This window comes from Siniperca chuatsi, linkage group LG21 (assembly GCF_020085105.1).
Source record: "Siniperca chuatsi isolate FFG_IHB_CAS linkage group LG21, ASM2008510v1, whole genome shotgun sequence".
Taxonomy (NCBI): domain Eukaryota; kingdom Metazoa; phylum Chordata; class Actinopteri; order Centrarchiformes; family Sinipercidae; genus Siniperca; species Siniperca chuatsi.
In genome coordinates, this window is record NC_058062.1 from 7,742,660 (window position 1) to 7,767,723 (window position 25,064).

At 38.7% G+C, this 25,064-nt stretch overlaps 3 protein-coding genes across 3 annotated transcripts; 2 read left to right on the plus strand and 1 right to left on the minus strand.

The window, feature by feature from the left end:
• Nucleotides 1-482: 482 nt before the first annotated feature.
• LOC122868358 (PSMC3 interacting protein) lies at nt 483-3,602 on the plus strand. The gene is made up of 8 exons (XM_044180199.1): nt 483-638; nt 1,325-1,425; nt 1,510-1,599; nt 1,734-1,845; nt 2,016-2,161; nt 2,255-2,308; nt 2,742-2,801; nt 2,932-3,602. Exons 1-8 carry the CDS (start codon nt 620-622, stop codon nt 2,986-2,988), a joined length of 639 nt encoding a protein of 212 aa, XP_044036134.1. The 5' UTR covers nt 483-619; the 3' UTR covers nt 2,989-3,602.
• mlx (MAX dimerization protein MLX) lies at nt 3,113-9,845 on the minus strand. The gene is made up of 8 exons (XM_044180198.1): nt 9,425-9,845; nt 8,208-8,244; nt 7,963-8,052; nt 7,016-7,125; nt 6,754-6,856; nt 6,083-6,182; nt 5,468-5,669; nt 3,113-5,351 (listed from the first exon to the last, which is right to left on the minus strand). The coding sequence occupies exons 1-8, from the start codon at nt 9,461-9,463 to the stop codon at nt 5,295-5,297; spliced, it is 738 nt and encodes a 245-aa protein (XP_044036133.1). The 5' UTR covers nt 9,464-9,845; the 3' UTR covers nt 3,113-5,294.
• A 388-nt stretch (nt 9,846-10,233) lies between these two features.
• On the plus strand, nt 10,234-24,070 carry fmnl1a (formin-like 1a). The gene is made up of 25 exons (XM_044180197.1): nt 10,234-10,939; nt 13,854-13,937; nt 14,315-14,401; nt 14,502-14,575; nt 15,521-15,604; nt 15,714-15,857; nt 16,376-16,484; nt 16,734-16,810; nt 16,892-16,985; nt 17,352-17,426; nt 17,531-17,641; nt 19,110-19,259; nt 19,351-19,452; nt 20,196-20,778; nt 20,899-21,023; nt 21,152-21,354; nt 21,461-21,695; nt 21,791-21,859; nt 21,942-22,022; nt 22,423-22,552; nt 22,636-22,799; nt 22,896-22,997; nt 23,083-23,178; nt 23,417-23,531; nt 23,641-24,070. The coding sequence occupies exons 1-25, from the start codon at nt 10,754-10,756 to the stop codon at nt 23,703-23,705; spliced, it is 3,345 nt and encodes a 1,114-aa protein (XP_044036132.1). The 5' UTR covers nt 10,234-10,753; the 3' UTR covers nt 23,706-24,070.
• Nucleotides 24,071-25,064: the final 994 nt, after the last annotated feature.

Consider the following 25,064-nt stretch of genomic DNA (forward strand, 5'->3'; position numbering starts at 1 on the left):
ATTATTCCATTTGACAGGAGGAGAAAGATGTACAGTAATCCCAGATGACAGATGAAGCTCTTGGGGTGATTCTTAAATCTCTGGTTTAAGACAAAAATCAACAGCCTTTGCAATGCTCTGGAGCAACTTTCCAAAGGAAACCATTAACTATTAACCACTTAAACTATATGTGATACACTGTTGTTGCCCTCCGCTTGCTATTAATATCAACCATAAACTGTATGACATCAACAAATAGGCCAGGACCCTGATTTATCTGTCTCTGAGACCAGCCAAAATTACAGAGCTCTCACTCGGCTCTTCTTTCCGGATACCGCAATTTTTTTAAAGTAGGATTGAGCCAAAGTTATAAACAAAGTAATTATTTTATAATTACTGGGCAAATAAATATAGCTCTGTTATAAGAGCGCTGTTAATATGAAGAGGTAAAACATTTTTTTTTTTTAGATAAAATCAACGGAGAAAAGCCCATGCGCGTGGTCGTCCACACCACTCTCGCAGAGCAGGGCAGATATTTCTACTGGTGTGATACATCTTGATCTTTATACATAAACGATCTTTTCGGTGACGCATATTTCGCGCGAAACTCAGTTTGGGAGCTGAAGTGAAGAAATTAGAAATGAGTAAAAAAGATAACGGTAAGATTTAGCTTTATGTCAGGATGTTTTTCCACTGTAGCAAGCTAGTCGGCGTATCGGACACTCATATCGAGCGAATGACGCTCGTTAGATTTCACAGATAATGAGTTAGAAAGTTTTAGCTAAGACGCTATCAGCTAACGTTAGCTACATAGCCAGCATGATAAGCTAGCTGACGTCAAGCCTCGGAAATGTTTTTGTGTTAAGTTACTTCAAATGTCCACTTTTACAGCATGATACATTTGTTTTAAATTACTGTATGTGTCGTGTATTACATTATGCTACATATAATATAACTTAATTGTTCACCAGTGATGAAAGTGTCTTAAGATCACCAAGACATACAAACAAACAAAGACTAAGACGGTGTAGTCCCTCATTTCCACAATTGAGAATGACTTCCGGATGGGAGTCGAAACGTCTTGATTCTGAAAACAGTGTCCAGATGACTACGACTGAAACCCTTTCTACGAAACAAAGACTAAGTTATAAAACACATACAGTACAGTAGTAAGGGCTAGGGCACTATCAAAGAATGTCAAGGCACTTAAAAGACAATACAAATATAGCTGCCATTTCTAGCTATGTTTAAGGTTTATCAAGTATAATGTTATATTCAATTTAAGTACCATTTGGGAATTTTTGTTTCAGCTCATATGATCAGGTTCTCCTGCTGTCATCCACAGGCGCGACACTCATCCTTGCCTATCTGAATGAAAAGAACCGGCCCTACAGTGCTCAGGATGTCTTTTGTAATTTACAAAAACAGCATGGATTGGGCAAGACGGTGAGATTAACACTCATCCATAACATGCAGTGGTGTGTGTGTAGTCTACAATTATTAATTGATTTCAAATTTGTGATTCACTAGGCAGTGGTCAAAGCCATGGAGCTGCTGGCACTAGAGGGCAAGATAAAGGAGAAAACATATGGCAAGCAAAAGATTTATTTTGCCGATCAGGTTAGTCTGTTCATCTGAAATGCTGTGTTGCTGTGGACTGCAGGCACTGAAAGTAATATGTGCACAAACCGTTATTTATAATAATCTTGCATGTTTCAGTTGAGCTTGACCATTGTCGCTAATCTCTCCCACAGGCTCAGTTCGAAGATGTGAAGGATGCAGACCTGAAGGCCATGGACTGTCAGATCTCAGAGCTCAATGCAGAGGTGCAGTCCCTCAACCAGAGCTGCAGACAGCTAGATGCAGGTGGAGTACACCTTTGATCTTTAAGATATTTGAATTTTGCACTGTTGTACGCCGCTGGATGTTGTTGTTTTGCATAAGACTCCTCTAGACTGAAGAGACCATGTTTTTGTCACATTGCATTTCTTTGAAAGGGGATGTTGTGTACATTTGTGTGTAATCTCCACCAACAGAGGTGAAGGAGCTCAGCAGCTCCCTGACAACAGAGGAAATGATGTCAGAGATCCAAGAGCTGAAAGTGGAGTGTTCTGGCTACAGAGCACGTCTGGAGAAGATAAAGTCGGCCACAAATCACGTCACACCAGAAGAGAAAGAGAAGGTTGGCAAACCATCTAAGAAACTTAGTGAACATACTATTGTTTTGGGGTTTTTTCCATTTGTAGTACATCACTCATAATATTTTAATTTACAGGTTTACAAAGAGCGGGATGTTTATGTAAAAGAGTGGAAAAAGAGGAAGCGATTGGTAATGTATATAAAGCGGCAATGATTATAATAGATCAGTCGATTGACAGAAAATTAATTTGCAACTATTTTGATAATCCATTCATTGTTTTTCATTATTTTAAACAAAAATGCCAAACAAGTCACACAAAACAAGCAAGTAGAAGACACCACTTTATATTTTGAGTAAAATACATTTAAATGAGGGCCACAAAATAACTTGTGTATTTTGCAACTGTAGCCTCTGCCACATTTTAAATATTCAGATAAGTTAGTAAATATTAAATAAAGATATCAGTATGATGCAAAACATGCAATATTTTGTTCTTCCTGTCAGTACTAGTATTACAAGCAGTAGATTGTAGATTGCAAGCAAGATGTTGTGTTGAAAAGACATCCATCTTTATCATACAGACATAAGTTGTCACTAAATTCTTAAACTTTGTTTCTCTCAGGCTTCAGACATGATAAATGCAATCCTGGAAGGGTATCCAAAGAGCAAAAAGGAGTTCCTGGTGAGTGAAAGAAGCTCATAAAATCCACTTTCCAAAACTTCATGCCACCACCTACACATATTTGACTTGTGTGTCAGTGTTTTTTTGTTCACAGTACTGATGAATAATATACCTGGTGTTGCCCTCACAGGATGAAGTTGGAGTGGAGACTGATGAGGACTGTAAGGTGGTTGTTCCAAGTACTTGAAAGAATAAGAAAACGCTTGTTCATCCATTTCATCACTGTAAGCCTGTGCAGTGCTTCGCTAAGAATATATATAATACATCAGAGTTGTCTGAGCCACAGCACATTCACATATTTATAGCCTTTCTTTTGAACAAATAACACATCTTTAATAAAAGTTGAATGGAAAAAACATTTGTAATTGAAAGTATATTTATACAAAAACACAATACACTACATCACATCATTAGACAGCACTAAGGGATGTTTGTCACCTCATAGGAAACATTGATTTATTTTTTCCCTTTTTAAAGCCATAAAACCAATCCTGGGCCTATAATGGAAATGTCAACAGATTATTCATTATAGCTTGGAGAGCTGTACTTTCTTTGTTGTTCTTGTTACATGTTCAAGTCCACCTTGCTGCCATTTTCTTTGAAAACTGTACACAAAAGAACCACAATGTGTATGGGCGTATGTAAGCATGGGCGATTATTCATGACCTTCAGGTATTATAGGGGGGGGTTGTGCCATTTTTCCCTTTCCTTTTTTAATCATCCTTTGTACCGTTTTTTTCACTCAGTATTGCTGCCAAGTTATTAAATGTTCATGAAAGTAACGTTTGTTGCTGAAAATAACCAAATTCGTCTTTCTCAACCATCTTGAGACATTAAAGAGATTTTACAGGTTCATTAGCTGCAGAGATGGGGACCCCTACCCAGCTATATGATTTGTCCTGCTGTTGTCTTACACACTTAATTTCCATTTTACTTGGGGCAAATTAAACAGGATGAACATTCAGTATATTTCTTTACATATGTTGATGTCACTCTTTGGATTGTGATATACAGTAGAAAAACTGTCAAAAGAAAATACATGAAGCAACAAGAAGGGGTCAAACATCAATATTTCCCTGTGATCAAAGTAACAATAGTAAAGCCACTCTTTTCTTAGCAAACAGATTAGCCATGTGTATGACAGATTTTACTTACGCATATACTAGAAACAAAACTGTCAGTCATCATGAAAATTAGCTTTATATCATGCTTAAAAATCAAAGTATAAAAGACTTTAATTCAGTACAGCAGCCGTGGGAACCTGTGACTGGTGGAGGGTTCAGTGATGGTTTTCAAGAAGGAGCAGTCCTGAACAATCAGAACATTTTCCAAGTGCTGCTGACTATTGCTGACTGTTTTGAATGAACTGTTATAGATCATAAAATCCACTGACAGCCAAAGTAAACAGAATTTGTCATACTGACATTGAAACCACTAAAATTTAAGTCATTTAATTAAAAAAAATGCTTATTGTAGAGTAAACTGCAATCTGAAAGGTTCATTAAATCAACACTTTGTATTTAACATTGTTTCCCAAATAAACACAACATGTATAACTGCAACTGAATAACTGCCTGTATTTAACATTTAAGACAATGTGCCGTGTAGCTCAATTATAGTTTGTCAATATATATAAACAATGATTCATAAATCTTATAGCTTATAACACCTGTCACCCATGAGATTTCAGCGAACTGTGACAGCTGTATTAATTAAAACGTCACATTGTATCACACTAAAAGGTAGAAAAGTCGGTTTTAATCAAACCTCAGTGATAAAATCCTGAAGCATGATTGTTAGGAGAAATGACAGCCTGCAGTAATATAGTTGTAGAGTATTTTCCATTATCTGCAACAGTTCAGGAATGGTATGGCTGACTAACAATGTTTGTGCGCTTAAGCTGAGAAGAGCCCTTTGGATCAGCATTAGGCTGCAGAGTTATGCTTGACGTAACGGAGGGGAAGGTGTGGGCTCATGAGTTTTTCATCATGTTTTTCATCACCCTTCTCTCTATCTCTGTCAGTTAGGTTGATTGTTGCTGAAGCAATAAGATCAATAAATTCAATATGTAAGAGTCGTATTGGTTTTCTACACTCTCTCGTCTACCTGATGTATTTAACATACACATTCATTTGAAAACTCTTATTTTTACTTATGAGCGCTTGTTTTCCCCCTGCATTTCTTAGCATAACAAGAGTAAGAAATGTGAAGTCAGCAGAGGCTGAAATATACTCAGCTATCTGTATGGATGTACACTTAAAATCAGAAAGATCCTTCTTAAACATGTAACTGCTCAATCCAATGAAACTTTTCATCTCTGCCCATAATATGGGTTGACATAATCCAATTGCAGCCAGGGAGTCACTGATGAGCTGAAGTTAGTGTAAATACTGTGGTATGGCCTGAGCCTGATTGGAGCTTTCACTCCACCCTGAGAGGCCAGAGCAAGCCCAAAGTCAATTTCTAGGAGTTCAGTCCAGAGCTTTTGCTCGATCAATAAAGCTGACCACTGAGCTGCCGGAGCACCCCAATGACAAACTCCCTCAGCGTCTAGGAAAGAACACAAGAAACATACAAATTATAATTATCTCAACATTAACAAAGCAACACTGACCATTTTTACTTGTCTGCTCTGCTGTACCCATTGCATCAAAAATATTCATTACCTGTGGCTTGCAGTGCTCCTCAATCCAGCTGAAAACGCAGGCGGAGAGTTCTTGGAAGCTGCTCACTGAAACAGAATTGCTGAAAGACTGGAACAGGGAGTCCATGATGCTCTGAAAGATGTTGAACTTGACCTGGTCAGACACCTGATCCTCTCCCTGCTGTGGGTTGTTCTGGTGGGCCTTCACTATGTGCTCATAGTTCCTATTAAGAAAGACAATCACTGTTCACTGGCATTACAAAATATACAATATTTTTTTCATGGCCATGACTGTTTCATAAAGAAATGATTAACTTGAGCCATTATTTCCATACACTAGATAAATTTGTTTGCCTCCACATCAAGTGTAATATAGTTGAAATAAAAATACTAATGCAGCATTTAAAGCTTTTATTTGGGGATATTTTGTTCCATTTTTTTATTTTTAGATCTGATTGTATTTTTACTATATGCTGTGTCAGGGCTGCATTTAAAGCATTTCTCTTTTTGTCCCAGGTCAGCATTTCTTTTGAAATCCATCCAAAGTAGGGAGGTCTTAGTTTGCCAACTATTGGGACTGCAGAGTAAACTATAGGAAAAAAGCTTGGCTGAGAAAGTTTGTGAACCACCATCTCACGTTTTCATGATCTTCAGCGCCATCACTTCTTTCCGTAGTACAGAAACTTCCTCCTCTTGCTTCTTCTTTTCTTTATGAAGAAAATGGATGTAGTCAATTGCTGCAAAAATAAAATATAGAAATGCATCGGTCACGGATTTCTTCACTCCACACAGATTCAAGTTTCCATTTTCCATGAGGTGTTGTCCCTTCACAACCATCTCTTATACACCAAAATGCTGCTACTTCCTCCTTTAAAGAAATCCCAGCAAGTGCAGATATCTCTGTGCTACATGATATTTTTGTCTCCATCTCTCTATTGAACTCAGGTGATCTAAACATACTAATTTATATCTATGTGTGCCCTTTGTTCTTTTCCATTATAGTCTTTTTTGCTTGCTTTGTGTAATGTGAGCATGAGACCAGATCTGTAATGGGCTATAAGCAGCATGCAGATTTGTGCCATGTGACTTCAACCAATTAAGCACCACAGGACTCTATTGGAAAACTACTAGATAATAATGCCAATGTTTAAAGTTGGACAGAAAACGCTGACCTTTATTGACTTGCTCCTATTAACTACTTTACCCTGACAGATGAGATGTCAAATTATGTATCAACTACTATTCTAAATACATACATCAGTTACTTGGGTGACCTATAAGTGTTCATCCAATAAGATCACATCTCACTTTTCTGCAGCACAGTAGCTTTGCTGATTTTCTGTGCTCCCACTGCAAACTCAGACTGCTGCTGGCAGGTTGGTACTATGGACTGGAGGTCATCGTAGCCTTTCTAAAGTAAAAAAAAGAAGGGAAAAAAGAGGTCATTACTAACTACTTAACAAATGAACACCTAAAAATATAAAACTAAAACTTTTCTTAAGGTGTGTGTTGTGTATCTGCGATAAGTCACAGAGACCTACATCATATTTGCAGAATATTGTAGCCTTACCTTGATAGCATCCCTACGCTTCTGCTCAGCCTGTGTGTGCGCTTGTCTCCGTCGATCTTTATACGAGTCCTTATATGACGTCTCATGTCTGTAGTCACTGTCTTCATCATCTATTCAAGAATATTCACTCAGGTTAAGAAACATGCCTCTAACCTCTGCACAAATTCACCATGAACTATCTAGTTGTTAAATAGAACTTAACATACACACATAATGAGGATTCATTTTAAATTTTAGTTCATCTAAATCTGTTACACGATTATTTTTTCCCAAAGCAGGACTTTTTAGTTTCCCAGACAGAAGATGAATTTATAGATTTACTTACAATGTATAGTTTTTCACCTCAGCAGGATTCAGAGAAGCTGATTCATACTTCAATCAAGTTCTATCGATGACTATAATGCACTTTAAACTGGCCTACGCAAGACATTATTCGAGGCAACTCATAAAACCCTGCTGACAGAATCTGAACAAAAGCTATAAAGATGGAACACAATTCTGCATGCACTGCATTTTATTAAACATATAATTATACAGTATATAACCCTCTTACTGGTTTCAAAGCTCTCTATTAGAATTACTGTCCTTTTATATCCTATTAAGAGTTCCTGGGTGCCCTGTGATCGATACTGTACTGAGTAGCAAGACAGGTTTTTCCTTTTATAAGAAGCAGAAAGCAAATTGAAGAAAACCAGGCTCTGTCTCCATTTAACAATGAGCTTTTACTTTGAATGAAAGGTGATATACAAATAAGGCCTATCATTCTTAGAAATGCAATTTTAAAATATTTTACAGAATTTAGACTACAAGTATATGCATTATGGGGAAGTCACTGGAAGTGAGGTACAGTCAGCAAAGCAAACATTCACATCACAATCTAAATGTAGCACTTATTCTCTCTTAAAACTGTCAGAAATGTCAGATCCCCTCTGTTACCAACATAATACCTGTATTTGGGACTGAAGAGGCACTTGTTGAGCCAATGCTGTTGGCCCTGGACACAACTGTACCCTTTCTGGCAGTTTCAGCAAAGAAACCTACAGAGCAAGACAACAGACATCAAAGTCCTTTCACTGCAAGACCAGAAATAGATTGGCATGCTAATCTCAGAGACCAGACACACAAGGTCCCCATCACATAGCTTAAATATCAAATGATATGACAAACAACAGGATATGAACTGAATACTCACTAGGGTCAAAGCCACTGTCACTGAAAGCACCGTCTGTCTGCCAAGCCATCACCAGACAACAGAAGATGGAAGAAGGAAAAAATACAGGCTTAGAGGTTGGAATAACAAGGGGAAAATTGTGCTGCCCAAAATACATTGACAATAGACCAATAACTAGCCTGCTTGATAGACAGTCTAAACCCCTACTGAGCATTGTCCTGATTTGTCGAAATCAAGTGTGCAGGAGGGTAAAGAGCTGCATCAAATTAGTATTTCAATAATAGATCCACTGTTTGATCCAGGGCACCACAACACAATAGTTACTTTAATATGTGGTTCCCAAAATTGGGTGCAGGTTTTTTTCCCCCCCAATGATTCCAGGTGGGCAAAACCCTGAAAAATGTATTCAATTTCGACACTTAGTCTTGCTAGATGTTTAGGGTGTACAGCAGAATCATATTAAAATAGGGTACCTGAATAAAACCTATATCGAATGTTGCCCTCTAAAAGAGTTTGATATGTTTAGATCAACAGCTTTATTTAGGAATCCCTGACATGAGGAAGATTGGAAACGTATATTTTTAATGACATATCACAAATGTGTTCATTTACACGACTACAGCTAAGTGGGAAACAGCTGCTTTTCCAAATTAAAAGCTAGATTATTATCAGACACGACATTGAGATAATGATTAGGCTATACAACGCCCCGAGGAAAACTTCGGACAAGTAGATCATAGTGACAAACACACAGTTTTCTGATACCACAGCCGATTGAATTTATATGTGGTGGGGCTGCAAAAAGCCATGAATTTGCAAGCTTGCTAATGGTAGATTTACTGCACTATTCTGACTATTCAATATATCTGCACTTCACTTTCACGTGGACGTTTGACAGAAAGAAATACAAAATGCAGAAATAGAAATGTCACGTTAGGTGGGTGCAGATTAGATCTCTTTTCAGCACAGACAAATTCCACAGGAGGAACATGAGTTGCCCTTTCAAGACATTTTATTTACTTCACTAACGTTAGCTAACCGCTATAGCTTTATGACGTTAGCAAACGTCACCCAGCTAACATTAGCTGCGAAGCTAACAAAGCCCTGCTCCGCCATAACGTTAGCGAAACTTCAACTTTTAGACAAAACAACGTTTGTCAGTATCACTTCTGTCACAAGGCAGATGTGCGAATCGATTTAACAAAAAAAGTTACCGTTAACTAACATCAGTTACTTACTTTCCAGTGGTCCTCTGGCGACGTTGTCGGATCCGTCATTTTGTAATACGAAATAACTAATAACCCTGCTGCCTTCGCGAACGTCTCGTAAATCCCCGCTTTGTTCTTCAAAAAGTTGCGGAAAACTGAATTCTTCTTTCAAATATCCAAATGAAAAATAATAAAGACTTCTCGCACACCAGTTTTATCAGGGGTAAAAGCTTGATAATTCGTGTACCCTTGAATTAATGACTTGCGTCCACGGCTAACGTCATTTCCCCAGTGGAACAAACTCTTCGTCACGAAACAACTGCTAGTATAAATTATTATTTAGTATAAATTTAACCATTTTTTGTTACAGGGTCCTTGTCCACTGCACTCATTTAAAACATCTTGAATGTTATATGAAGCTATACAGTATGTTCTGATGATGAAGATCATAAATGCACTAGTTGGCTTCAAACACACAGGGACGCTGTTGGACAATCCTCTCTACCTTGTCACTCGGGATCTGCCTTTACCTGACTGCCAATCTGGCCTCACGTGAAGGGAAATTACTAAAACAAATGTAACCCCAGGCCCATGCAAGTTAAACTGGCTTCATGAGAATGAATGACTCCGGTCTAGTGGAAAGTTCATGGTAAAGTGGAAGAAAGTTTCCTTTGCTTGTTGGTTCATTTTACATCTGCACCTGTTTGATTAGCATGTTTCCTTACCCTTGGACACTCTTTCTGCTTTCTTTTATTCCTGTACCTTATCTTACTCATCATTCACCTGCTGCAGGCATGGGACGCCCAACAGTTGCCATGTTTATCTTCCACCCTGTCCTCCACCCCAGGTTCTGTTGCTGTCATGTACAGGAAGTTTCTCTTCTGCTTTTGTGCTTCTGTGGTTTCTGTCTGTGTTACAGAGTGTGTAACACTCCCCTTTCCTTCCTCTCATATGCAGCCCGCTGTATTAACAGTTCTCGGTCAACTAGTATAGAGAATAGTAAGTGACACTTCGGTGGGTCTTTTCGTAGAACCCAATAGGCCCCAACAAGGCTTATAACCTTATTCTCAAAGGTACTTGCAGACAGAGAGGGATAGGTCGATGAGAGGACAGACATGAGGACGGACTACCTTCTTTCATCATCCACCCTGTCCTAAGGACCAAGGCGGATTCAGTAGACCAGAGGCTTGATGTTCCTGTCCCTGAAGGTCCAAAGACTTGATTTGGTTTGATTTAGGACTGCTTGTTCTTGTCATTTTGAGTGATCACCTTTTGTCACACTGTTTTGGAATACACTGATTTCCCGGGAGAAAGGGTTTGTGTAAAGCTTTCCTCCTGGATTACTTGTGGAGATTAGTGATGGGGAATGCGGCTGCAGGGGGCTTGGAGCAGGAACCGTCAGAGGGCCGAGAGGCCAGGAACTCAGTCGGAGCAGTTTCAGGAATGAGTGACCCCACTCCAACCTTGCAGAAGAAGCAGCTGGCTCCCCCCAAACTGCCCATGCCCCCAGAGGAGGAGCTGGAGGAGCGCTTCAATGTGGTGCTGGTGAGTGGTTACACAGGAGACGCAAAGGCACACATCCTTACTGCACATGAAAACAGAGATTATGCACTTGGTGTATTGCTAATGCCAGCTATGGTCTTGTAGTAGAGACTATGTGTAAAGGCTTGGACAATTATGCAGGTACATGTGATTCAGAGACAGAAAAAAACAAATCACATCCAATTTATAAGGTGTAATTTAAAGTTGTTATAAGCAGCAAGTGTTCTGAGTCCTGTTTTGAACACATAAGCGCTGTGACCAAAAAACAATTTGAACTAAATACAGACTGCATATGATGTCAGCCTTTTCCCATTTGTTGTCTCACAATCCGTTAGAATATCTAATTCCAGAGGCCCATTTGTCTGGTGGGTACAGAGAGCTAAACTGCATAGTATCTGCTTTAAATGTGATCCAGCAAACAGTCATTTGATGTGTAATTTTGCCCAATCTAATTTGCACAAAGGTCATCAATAACTGCTCCATTCAAAGTTGGAATATCACACTAAAAACAATGCTATCAACAAGTTGCCAGATTCATCAAAGTCCTTCTTTCCTTTAATGGCAGATCTGAAAATGTCAGGCTAGGAACAGGGTGATAAGAGCATGCTTGGGCAGCTGGCCCCAAGGGGAAGTTGAGCAACACATTTACATGAGTGAGACCATAAGACCGGAAAACATGTGTTTCACCATTCTATCAAGAATCTAGAGCTGTTAGAAGACAGTAATCCTCATGATGAATACTTTAAGCATTTGAGACACCATAAATAATAACACATCAAAACCTATTGTTTAGTATCAGGAATTTCTATGATGCTCATAACCCATTAAGTGTGACATCATGGGTTATGGGATGGAGCAAAGTCTCTGGATGAAGAGTGTGAAGTGTCCAGGTACTCTACAGGTGTTTAAATAATGAGTGAACAGATGCTGGAACGTGAGCTAAGCTCCAACTATTTATGTAAAGATAAAAAAACTATCTCCTCTCTTTAAATTTAAACCAGTTTACCCGTGCTTAATTTAAGACAGAGAAGCACAATCCACATAAAAAGACTAACAGCAGCAGTCAGGAATCAGTTTCCTCCTCAGAGTACAGAAATTAAAAAGAACATTAGATATTCACTTTACTGACTCCTTAGTTGTTTGTAATATGTTTAATGAAACTTCTGTTAATGTAGCATGGAGGAAAGCAAGACTCTTTTCTTCACATGTGACTATTTCACATAAGTTGACAAAACTTCTTCTGAGCATGGAAATGAAATGGAAATATGAGAAGACATACAAATGTGGTGTGGCTTTAGGGTAAACTATTTCATAATATCTAAGTGACATATTCTGTTAACTCGGAAAATGAACAAAGGCGGCCTCAGGCATTATATGAAAGAATGACCTCACTTCCTCTTTCAGCAAAATACTTCCAATGTAAACTTTAGAGACATGCCATTCTGCACCTTCCTTAACTGAATTGAGAATTCAGGCTTTAATGTTTGCGTAACAAACTCTACAAGGAAATGAGAATTGCACTTTCTTCTTCATTTCTACATTGTTTCAAAACTTCAAAAATTTATACTCACAGTATATAAGTTCATGCAATTGAACGTGCACCAAATTTTTTTTTGGTAAGTGTTGTACCATAAAACCCACAATGAAACCCCTCCCTTACCCCACCAAGGATGACGCAACAACTCCCCAGCAAAGCAACAGGCCATTTCCGTTTTTGCTTCTCTGTTTTTGTAAAGGTGTAAAATAGAAACTACAAACCACTGTTTGAATGTAAGATCAACGCCCAGTGTCAACTGAAATGATTAGTCTTGCCAGTAAATCATCATTGTGTTTGGAGTCTTGGATCAGGTGCATAACCAGTGACAGGACTGGTGATGCAGCAGTGTTTTTATTTACTCAATCAGTGACCAAAGAAAGCGCTTGAACTCTGTAATTAAGACAACAGTGATTGGGAACTATTCTTGCTCCAATTCTTTTGTCAAGTATCTTTTTATAACTTTTTTCCCCCCACACAAACTCCCTAATTAGGTTCTGAATCAGACTTTATTTGGGTTCATTAAACCATTCAGTTCTTAAGCCATTTGAATGGGGGAATTACCCAAATGATCAGGAATTGAACTTTTCACTGTAAGTTGAGGACGATAACTCAAAGTGAAACTACCTTTTGGGCACGAATATGTCAACTCCAACCTGCAACAAAGAGTTATGGAGGTGGGGGTGTTCTTGATCTAAATAAAATTCTCCAAATAGTCCAGGAAACATTTTGTACCATTTGTTATGGAAAGGTATGTGATATTGTTAAGATAAATGTCTGATCTTGTTAGAAAGACTACATAAACAATTGTCATAGTCTATATTTAAACTTTGATCATATAAATAAAAAAGTAAAGAAACCAACAAATTAAATAAAAATGGCTAGTAATGGAATATGTTTTCTTAATAACTGTATATGTGCCTTGTTTCATCAACATCTTTATCTTTATTAAAGGTTGCATTGTAGTGTAAAATTTGACAAATCATCATCACATGCACAAAGGTTCTAAGATGAGCTCAATAATTCCTTTGTTAAGACCAAAAATCTTTATTTTCTGGCGTACATGGTACCTACTGACAACCATCAATACATACATGTAAACACTGAGTCATCTTTGCTTCCGGCAGGTAGTTAACACCCCTCTGCATAACACGGAAAGTGCATTTGTGGTTTGCTAGATTTGAATATTGATGCATAAGCAGGAAATAAATTACATTTAATGTTTGTGTGCTAAATGATGGTGTTAAGATGAATTATAGAACAGAAACATCCTAAAGTGTGACAAATTCTTTTTACACAGTGATATTCTCGATTATAAAATGTATTTGATCACCTCAGATTCCTTAGATTGAAACAGCATCTCTCTTTTGCTCTCTCTTCCAGAGTTATATGAACTTGCCTCCAGATAAACTGAAGCTGTTGAGTCAGTATGACAATGAAAAGAAGTGGGAACTAGTCTGTGATCAGGTAAGACCTTTTTTGTTTTGTTGATAATGAGCTGGTTTGACCTCATCATACACGTCATCAAACTGAGCAGGATTCTTGCACCAGTGCCTTCACAGGGACAGAGTTGACATAAAGTACATAAACACACAAAATGGATGTGTGGTAAAGAGCAGAGTGCAGTGTGAAAACCTTGCAGCATAGTTTCTGTGGTTGCAAGAGGCGTTGGCATGGAAACAGAGCGGTTTGTGTCTGTTATGTTTACAAGTACATAAATAGCAATAATAGCTTCAGATGCTGTGTGCTGGTAAATGTGTCTCCAATCCAGTCATCTTTCAGGGTTGTTGATAAAAGTGAAAAGCTACTTTTGACTCAGTTCTCTGTGAATCATTCTTCCCCAGGAGCGTTTCCAGGTGAAGAGCCCCCCGTCCACTTACCTGGCTAAGATCAAGAGCTTCTACCAGGATCAAGGAGGGGTGTCTCGCAGGGTCAGTGTACAGCATCACCTTCCTTTCATATTTGACACATCTTTAATTTTCTATCTACACAATGATATCTCATTGATTCTCACCTCTTCTGCTTCTTTAGCTGAAGAAACGGATCCAAGATGCCACCCAGATCCTTAAAAATTTGGAGATATCCCTTCGCACCAATCACATTGGGTGAGCATGTTAAGTTGGGGTGGGTAGTTTTTGATGTGCCCTTTAACAACTTTTATTTATTTTTAAAAAATATTTTGTCTTATTAGAAATTTCATCTTAATGTGTTTTTACATTATTGTTTTACATTTTTGACTTGTTTTTAATATATATAATTATATATAATTTGTTGTATTTTAGCTCATCATGTCTGTAAAGCACTTTGTAGAAACATGATTCAAAGGTTCCCAATGGAGTTTTCTTGTGAACAAATAAAGTAATGTTTACACACACTGTTTTGCGTGTTACCGCCACCAACTGTTAGTTTGTGGAATAGGTTGTGAAATGGCAGATGTGCTCAGGCACATGCGTGTGCATTTTCGTGTGGACGTTACAAACAAAACCAGGACCCACTTGTAAAATCATTGGTCCATAATGTTACTAGTGGTTAAAACTCTACAGGGTACCTTTAAGATAGATGCTAAAGAAATTAAGTTTCCAATTATTGTTGTCATTATTTCATTTAATGGTCTTTTTGAGGTCACTGAGCATTAAACTATTTATATTTTATTGAACACCAGTCACTGTTTCCACAGACCACAAGTACAGGATAATTGTAAAAGATAAAATATAGTGAGTGAAACAGTAGCACATAAAGTTATAAAGTCAGCAAACTGGCTCAATAAATAAACGTTTGCTAGCATTAGCCACCATAAGCTACTGGTCACACCAGACCAAAGTTGAACCAGAAAAACCCCTGATGGTATTGAATTGAGCAAGAGTGCAGTGTATTGCTTATGAATTCAACATTTCATTTATAAGAGCAAAATTGTGTGGTTTTTTCTTTCTAAAGTTACATAGTCGTGCAAAGTCCAATCTGAGTGCAGAATCTGTGATATATAATTACAAAATATTTCTCTATCAGTGTTTCATTCCTCATTCTTTATTTTGCTTTGGGTCTTTTTGTAGATGGGCCCAAGAGTTTCTCAATGAGCAGAACAAAGGTTTGGATGTTCTGGTGGAATACTTGTCCCATGCACAAAGTGACGTCTCGTGAGTACCAGCAGGGTGTGAAAACTCTCTTAGAAACTGATGATGCTCTTACAGGGAAGTTATTTATCACCATGGATGTGTGATGGATTAGTTTGTATAAACTCTTTAGGTTTGATGTGGAGAGTTTTGAAAATGGTGGCACCCTGTCAGAGAGCAGAAAGCCAGCCGAGAGGTCAATGGAAGACTTGACCAAGAACTCCAGCAGCTCTCAGTCACATGGGATGAGCAGAGCTGCTCGTGCACTGACTGTAAGGTAAGAAGTTCCAGACATGCAAGATTATTCCAGACCCAGAGATGAAGAATGGGAGAAGTGGTATGATGGTGGCATATTGTAGTGCCACAGAGGTGACCAAGTCCAAATCTACAAAATCTTCATTAACACAAATGTTTCATAAAATTTGTCTTTGTAAAAAAAAATTAAACAAACAGTGCAACAGGCAGTTCCTCTTGAAAGAGAGACATTCCAACCATGATGAATGCCTCGATTACTCACACCCTCATTCATTCATACCCTTTGCTCATTTGTTGAGTATCTTAGTCTTTATTTTCCTTTCCACCTGATGCCACATTTCAGCTGTCAGACAGACACAGTCGATGTCCAAAACAATGCTGGAAGTCTTGTTATAAATGGTTAACTGCTAACTGTGCTCAAAACTGTTTTGCGGGTATCTTAGAAGTTCTGGGCCTCAACTTCAAACCATTTGCACTTACAGTAGCTTCTCTTCTCTTAGAGCATTCATTCGTGTCTATACACTTGTTATCTCTCTACAGAATAAGCTCCACTCTGGTGAACAAAATGCATAAGAAGTCCCAATCATCCAACCAGAGAGATGATGTGCATGTGTGCATAATGTGCCTGCGAGCCATCATGAACTACCAGGTAGAGCAACTCTGCTGTCATAAAAATGTGTACTTAAAGGAGGTGAAATCTTTTTGCCAGTGAGTTGATGTAATTCCACTTTTTCCCACTGCTGTTGCAGTTTTTGCCACTCATTGTTTGATTTAAAGTCTTAAAAAGCTTAATATTTTTTTGCAACATAATTTTCTCAACCACAAACACTTTTCCTGCATCTTTTGACACATCAGCTTTCTTGGGGGCAGCTGTTTATGCTTTTTCTTCTGCTTTTAGTCTGGTTTTAACCTAGTGATGACTCACCCGCGCTGTGTAAACGAGATCACCCTCAGTCTTAACAGCAGGAATCCCAGGTCAGTGCATTTGTGTATGAGACAAAGTGTGTGTTAGCTGTCTGTCTTTATCCATATCTAACCCCTCCCATGCTGCGACAGGACCAAAGCCCTTGTGTTGGAGTTGCTGGCTGCCGTGTGTCTTGTCAGAGGAGGACATGACATCATTCTCTCTGCTTTTGACAACTTCAAAGAGGTGAAATTGTTTTTTTATTAGTAATTTTACCATATTGCAATGGCCTCATTTGACTTACTTGTTCAGTCATGCCATTGTTCCAGACTTCCCCTCTTTGATTACTCATCTCGTGACTGTACCAATCTGCCCCTCACATGCAGTGTGGCCATAATTTTTAGCACATGTAGAACAGTCATGCATGTGTGTGTAATTCTAAATGGGTAAGAAATAGACCCTATTTGTGTAGTGTTGATTGCGATGAGCTATTACATGTAATAGATATAACTTGTAAGAAAAAGACAAATTTTGCATTTATTCTCCCCTTGCGCCCCCATTTGGTCAACAATTAAAATGCATATTTAGATAAGTTTCTATTTTTTCTCTCAGGTGAGCAGAGAAAAGAACCGCTTTGAGAAATTGATGGAATACTTCCTCAATGATGACAGCAACATTGACTTCATGGTATGGTCCACAGATTTACTACCTACACATTGGCTGTTTAACAAATAAAGGGACGTTTAAGTTGTGGATGTTCTTGGGATTTAACTGTAATTGTCTGTCTTCAGGTGGCTTGCATGCAGTTCATAAACATCGTGGTCCATTCAGTGGAGAACATGAACTTCCGTGTGCATCTACAGTACGAGTTCACTCACCTTGGATTAGACAAGTATCTAGAGGTGAATATACATAAAAATCTCAATGTGAAAGGGGTTGCTCGTAGTGATGAACCTACAGAGAATAATCACCTGAATCTGCAGCTCTCTTTTTAGCAAGTTTCAGCTCTTTGTTTAGCTGTCCAGCCCGCAACTTTACTGTTTTGGTTCATTCTCGGCCACAGCAGGCAGTTGTTTTCAGTGCTCAAAGCTCTAAAAACCCCCTGTACACTACCTACTCAGCACCGCACACAATTAGTGATTAGCTGGTGAACATAGTGGAGCACTTGGCAGCTAAAGAGACAGATATTTACCTCAGGAGTTGGTAGAGACCAAAAACAGAGCTAAAAGAGAGTGAATATTGGACTAACATTCATCAGGTGAACAGAAACACAACTCCAAATGAATGATGATGTTGTTCCGTAACTGCTGGAGGTGTAAATAAGCAACTGGTTGCTAACAAGTTCAACATATCAACTTAAAAGGTGATAATATGTCAATATTGTGTTTGCAACTTGTTTATGCTATTATTGCAGGTTTGAATATATGAAATATCTACCATTTTTCAATGAGTCAGTGTAAGAGAATTAAAGAAACAAATTCAAAACCCCATAATATTAATTTAAGACTAATTCTCATAAAATTCATACATTTTTATGATGAGTTACAAGAAACTTGTTTTGTCCAGCTGGTCAATTCTCATGCCCATTCTCTTCCACATTTAATAGGATGTGGCTGCTGCATGCTCATCCAGTTTTCCTTTACTTTTTGCTTTTCCCTACTTTTATACTAGAAGCAAATGTTAGTTTTAAGAACATTTCTATATAATTTTAACAGAGCAACTCTCTCTCTATGTGAAAACATTTAACAGTATAATATGAAGCGATTAGTCAATCAATCAGTTGATCGACAGAAAATTAATCGGCAACTATTTTGATAATCGAATAATCGCTTTAATTTACTTTTCAAGCAGAAATACCAATAAATGGCTGGTTCTAGCTCCTTAAATGAGACAATTTGCAGCTTTTCTCTGTTTTATTTCAATGTAAGTTGGATAACTTTGAACTATTGACTGAACAAAAAAAGACATTTGAAGATGTCACCTCGAGCTCTGGGAAACTGAGATAGACATTTTTAACCATTTTCAAACATTTTATGGTCAAAATAAATAATCAATTAATCGAGAAAATAATCAGCAGATTAATCGATAATGAAATTATCATTAGTTGATTAAATATGGTAAATAAAATGTTTATTCATCAGACTTTTGCTGACTCTCTATAGAACTAAAGTTTTCAAATATATCTTATACATTTCAGTAGATTAAATATCTCCTATAAATCTTTATTTAAAAGTTAACCTGAATCAATCCCTATGCCATATGTACATTATTAATTTAAACATGCAATAGATATATTGTTCTATATCATAGTTATTATAAGTTATGATTTATTTCTATAATACATCATTATTGTATGTGTTTGTGTGTTAGCGTCTGAAGCTAACAGAAAGCGAGAAGCTGCAGGTGCAGATCCAGGCCTACCTGGACAACGTGTTAGATGTAGGAGCCCTGCTGGAGGATGCAGAGAACAGAGGAGGGGTGCTGGAGCATGTGGACAAACTGCAGGAACACAACGGACAGGTCAGCCACAAATTAAAGAAAAATAGGAATCTTGCTGAACAAAAAGAGGCTTTGATGTTGTGATGTTAAGGCAATGTTGTCTATGTTACAGCTGACTGCCCAGCTACAGGAGATTGAGAATCAGACTACAGAGAGAATATCTGAACTTGAGACTCACCTCATGCAGGCCACCAAGGAGACTGAGCTCCTCAAAGTAAGTGCTGCTCCATGACATGTAGAATGTTTAATAAGATTAATTAGCCAAGCAAGGTGTGCCATTCTCACAGTGGTTAGTTATAATGAGGTCAAAAGAGTGGCAGTTCACTTTATTTTAATAATCTTAATATTAAAGTAAAATCTAATCATCTTCAATATAAAATAAAAAAGATGAGAGTATTTGCACTTGTCAAATAAATCTGTAAATGACCTTGCATTTTAGCCATATTAGTGGCATTGGCTCTGGGGATGGCAATGACGGTCTCCCAGTTGGTCGAGTGGTCCAGACTGAAATATCTCAACAATAATTTGATAGATTGCCATAACATTTTGTACAGACATTCATGGTTCCAAGAGGATGACTTTGGTGATCCCCTGACTTTTCCTCAAGCACCACCATCAGGGTGACATTTTTCAGTTTAATGTATGTAACTAAATTCCTACTAATTAATGATATTTCCATCAACCTCAGCTGTACTTTGTGTTTTGTGCTAAATAGCAAATGTTAGCATGCTAACACACTAAACATTACCTACTAAACATTAGTATGTTAGCATTGTCATTGTGAGCATGCTGACGTTAACATTTAGCTCTCCACAGTCTCACAGAGCCACCTTCATGGCTGTAGACTCTTAGTCTAGTTAAAGAATATATCCTCTTTAAAGCCTGAAGATAAATTCTGTATTATATGCTCTTTGTGGAGATAAGCTGTGTTTCTGTATTTCTGTTTGTGTCTTATAGGAAAGCCTGCGAGAGTCCTGTTCTCAGGTTAGTGTCTTGCAGCAAAGAGAACGGGAGCGGGAGCTAGACAGGGAGCGGGAGAAGGACAGGGAGCGTCTGAGCACCTCCACCCCTCAAACAGCTTCCGAGCTGGAGCAGAAGATCCAGGAGCTGCAGGACAAGGGGCTTATCCGACTGGGACGCAGTGCCTCTGGAGGTCTGGACATCCAGGTTGTACCTGTCACAGTGGTCGAATATGTCCATGCCCCAGCCTCAGCTGCCCAGTCCAGTGCTCTGGGCTCGGCCACTGATTCTCCTTCCTCGCCGTCCAGCATTCCTGCCTCTGCCCTGCCGCCACCTCCTCCACCTCCTCCACCTCCTCCTCCCCTTTCTGGTGGTCCAGGGCAGGTTGCCTCTCCTCCTCCGCCACCTCCACCTCCACCTCCACCAGGAGGTTGTGGTGCTGTGCCCCCACCTCCTCCTCCCCCACCTGGTGCTGGACCTCCACCTCCGCCTCCCCCGCCTGGTGCTGGACCCCCACCTCCGCCTCCCCCACCTGGTGGTGGACCCCCGCCCCCTCCTGGACCGCTAAACACTCAATCTGGTAAGGAGGTTGATAGAGGAATCTGTCTGAAAATTACTGAAAGCTGTCATGAGTTTGTAGCAATGAAAAAGTAAAGATCTTATTTGTTTGATCATTTCTCTTCTTTTTCTGTTTCCTTAGGGCTTAAGAGCAAGAAGCCCATTCAGACCAAGTTCAGAATGCCGTTGTTCAACTGGCAGCCCTTAAAACCAAACCAGGTGACAGGCACCGTCTTCAATGAACTGGATGACGAGCAGGTCTTAGGGGTAAGAAGATGCATTTATTTCACTTGCACTGTACAGTTTATCCTGTCAGAATACTGCAGTTGAAAATACTTTTTTTTATCCTGACCATCTTAGCTTCCTCTCTCTACCTCTCATTCTGTCTACATCAGGAGTTGAATATGGATATGTTCGAGGAACAGTTTAAGACTAGGGCCCAGGGTAATCCAGCAGACCTGTCCAAAATCAAGAAGAAGGTGGCCCAGAAGGCCCCCAGCAAGACGTCCTTGATTGACCCCAACAAGGCCAAGAATCTGGCAATCACTTTACGCAAGGGGGGAATGAACCCATCTGTTATCTGCACCGCCATAGAGACGTATGTGCTTCATGGAAAACCTGTTGCACTGTTGACATTTCTGAGCTATCCTCCATGCTCTCTCTCATACACTACCTGATATGACTTTCATTACTCTTTTGCACAGGTATGACCAGCAGTCTTTGTCCATAGACTTCCTGGAATTACTCGAGCACTTCATACCATCAGATTTTGAGATGAAGCTGCTGGTTAACTATGAGAAGGATGGCCGCCCGCTGGAGGAGCTGACTGATGAGGACCAATTTATATTACGCTTTGGGAAGATTCCTCGTCTGAGGCAGCGAATAAACACTCTCACTTTTATGGGCAACTTCCCAGATACTGTCAAACGCCTGCAGCCGGTCAGTTGGTCAAATGCTTTATAACTTGGACTGAAAGAGACTTAGATTAAAGTTCTTAAACAGATGTACTGATTTTGTTTTTACTTCATTCACAGCAACTAAATTCCATCATTGCTGCATCCATGTCCATCAAGTCTTCAACCAAACTGAAAAAGATCTTAGAAGTAAGGAAAAGAGAATACGACATGCTGATGTAGCTTTCAAATGTGTGATTTTACATAAGTCATCTCATGTGTTCCCCTTCAGATTGTTCTCGCCTTTGGCAACTATATGAACAGCAGTAAGAAAGGTGCAGCATACGGTTTTCGGCTGCAGAGTCTGGACCTTGTAAGTAGCCTTTATTTGTACATTTAAAGCGAGACTATGTAACTTTTGGAAGAAGAAATAACAGTCTTCCTTTTACAAATCAAAAGTTGAATCCAGAAGCAATAACATGGACCTTTGCTCAATTCAGTACACTCTTGCTTTTAACCGTTACAGCCTTACTTGGTCTGATATGACCAGTAGCTAATGTTATCAATCTTTAGATAGACATTGCTGTGTAACTGACATTGCTGATGTTTGGTGAATTTATGACTATTCATTACTTGTGCTCCTACATTTTACCATTTACCATTATCCCCATAATTGTCACTAGTGCTCACAGTGGCAGCTGTTAAGCATACTATTTGTGATTTAAGAAAACTTTAATAACCAAATCAACTTTGTCAACATCTTTACTTTTCAGCTGTTGGAGACCAAATCAACTGATCGCTCGCAGACGCTACTTCACTTCATCACAAGTATCATCCAGGAAAAATACCCCGACTTGGCCAACTTTCACACTGATCTACACTTTGTAGACAAGGCAGCCCTTGGTACAGTCACACAAAAAGTCAAGCTGTCCAGTTATGTAGCGTGTGATTTAAATTACTAAAACTAATTTTTGTTTCTTTCCTAGTATCGTTGGACGGCATTCTTCAAGATATCCGCTCATTAGAGCGCGGAATGGAAATGACCAAGAAGGAATTCCTGGTGCAGGATGATAGCCCGGTGTTGAAGGAATTTATCAAAACCAACAGTGAGCAGCTGGAATCTTTGATCAAAGACAGCAAGACAGCACAGGTTATACACAACAACCTTATACACAACGCTGAACACCTTATTACATACTTTTTGATGTATATTTTATGTTGTCTGACTCCGCCTGTCTCCCTCCAGGAGGTATACGGCTCTGTAGTCGAGTATTTCGGAGAGAACCCCAAAACCATGCAGCCTTCCATGTTTTTCCCGCTGTTTGGACGCTTGATAAAGGCATATAAGGTGAGGATGTGTGGTAGGGTTCTGATATTTATCCATTACAATTGTTGCATCGCATGTTAATCCTTTTGCCCTTGATTGAACACAGACCGCACAGCAAGAAATTCAGCAGAAAAAGAAAATGGAGAGTGAGAGTAGTGAGAAAAAAGAGTCATCATCTCCGAACAAGGCTGGGGTACAGAAGGTAAGATATTAAAGGTTCAGTCTTCAGAAATTATATATCAGAGATTTATATTGACTGGTGTTCTTTCGAATGGCTTATGTGTTATTTAAAAGGTACAGTTTCAGAAATGCTTAACACAGCATAAACCATCATCTAAAACAAATTTGTGACTAAAAACCATGACACTCAAACTCTTAGGGGGTAGGAAATTCTACATTTACTTTGATTTCAAATGCTTTTATTTTTGGATTTTTGCTAGGGGCCTATGATGCCTAAGATGCCCCAGATGGACCTGATAGCTGAGCTGAAGAAGAGGCAGGTGAAACCGCAGGTACGCGAGGGGAAGGACGGTGCCCTAGAGGACATCATCACAGGTATTATTATTACCTATATATATATATATATATATATATTTTAAGCATGTGTGCTACATGTTTGATGTTTCCGAGCTGTTGAAATTGGCATGTCTTTGCTCTGCCTCAGATCTGAAGAACACACCATACAGGCGGACAGATGGTCGACGGCCAGCACAGCGCCAGGACACTTGAGCCATTTCTAGTCCAATACTTTTTACAAACTGGAATCACACTCAAGCATACAGACAAAAGAACAAGTTTTAAAATGTTCTGTATATACAGTATATCTCAATATATAATTATCCATATGGCAGTGTGTATTTTTGCCAACATTTTAGTGTGAATTTGCTGTGTAAATAGAATTTAAGTTGGAACTATGATATTTTTAATGCAACAGTCCATGAATTTGATTCCAAATCTTGCTAAAAAAAACAAACAATCTAATTACTTCTGTGGTGCCTCACAGCTTTGTATGCTCTAAATTTGCAGTGTCGTTAGCTATTAAGTAATAAAAAAATCATGACTTCATTTTAAAATAAATCTTTTTTTTAACCATTGTTTCTGTATTTGTATTTTCTCTACAAAATGAGAGCTTTGACCTGACATGTGATGCCACAGCCACAGTTTGTATCCACATTTCCTGTTGCTAAAGACAGTGCACTAATTTTCTGACAAGACAACATAAACAAGTCATTATAAAGCAAGATCAGACGCCGCCACTGTACAAGAGAGCTGCACTTTATTGGACACACAATGACAGCAAATTATGTACAAAAGAAGGCAGGTTCAACTGCCTACTGTCTTCTCACAGGAAAAACACACACATTTCTCACAGAATATCATGGCATCCACACTGATAAATTAGGATCTCCAGTATCAGTAGGTTTTTAAATTTATATATCATTATATTATAGATCTATTTTCTGTATTATTTTTGTTCTTATATCACACTACTCTACAAATGGGAGAATCACTCTGTGGAAAGAGTACACCATCACTGGTGAAGTCTCTGGTTGGGGTGCGTTCAAGCATTCTGAATCCTTCTAGACATTCAACACTCTGCCACTATTGTCATCTTCATCGTCACATAACATCACAGTGAGACTGAACATGCCTGTGCCACAGATACCAAAATAATGTCTCATTCTTCATGTTTGTAAACCTCTAACACAGAACCGCTTTTCTCTTTCTCTCTCTTTCTCATTTTTTTGAGAAAACATGTAGACAACATTTTTTTCGACTGCACCGTGCGATTGCTTGAGACTATACATGCATTGTTTTGTATATACCTTTGTACCCATCGTCATAGTTTATTAATAAAACATCTTCTTTTGGACATAACAATTTATTGAACTCGCTAGGAATGACTCGGCCTATTTACAAGTCAATTTTGTTTTTCTATTTTTGATGCCAAGATTTTTGAACATCCACACATTCATGTAAAAATCTCATATACATACTATAGAATGTAGGTTCATAATAAAAAAAAAGATAGAATGACAAAGGAAGACATAAAACTTTAAATTCATACAACTCCACATAATTCCCTTA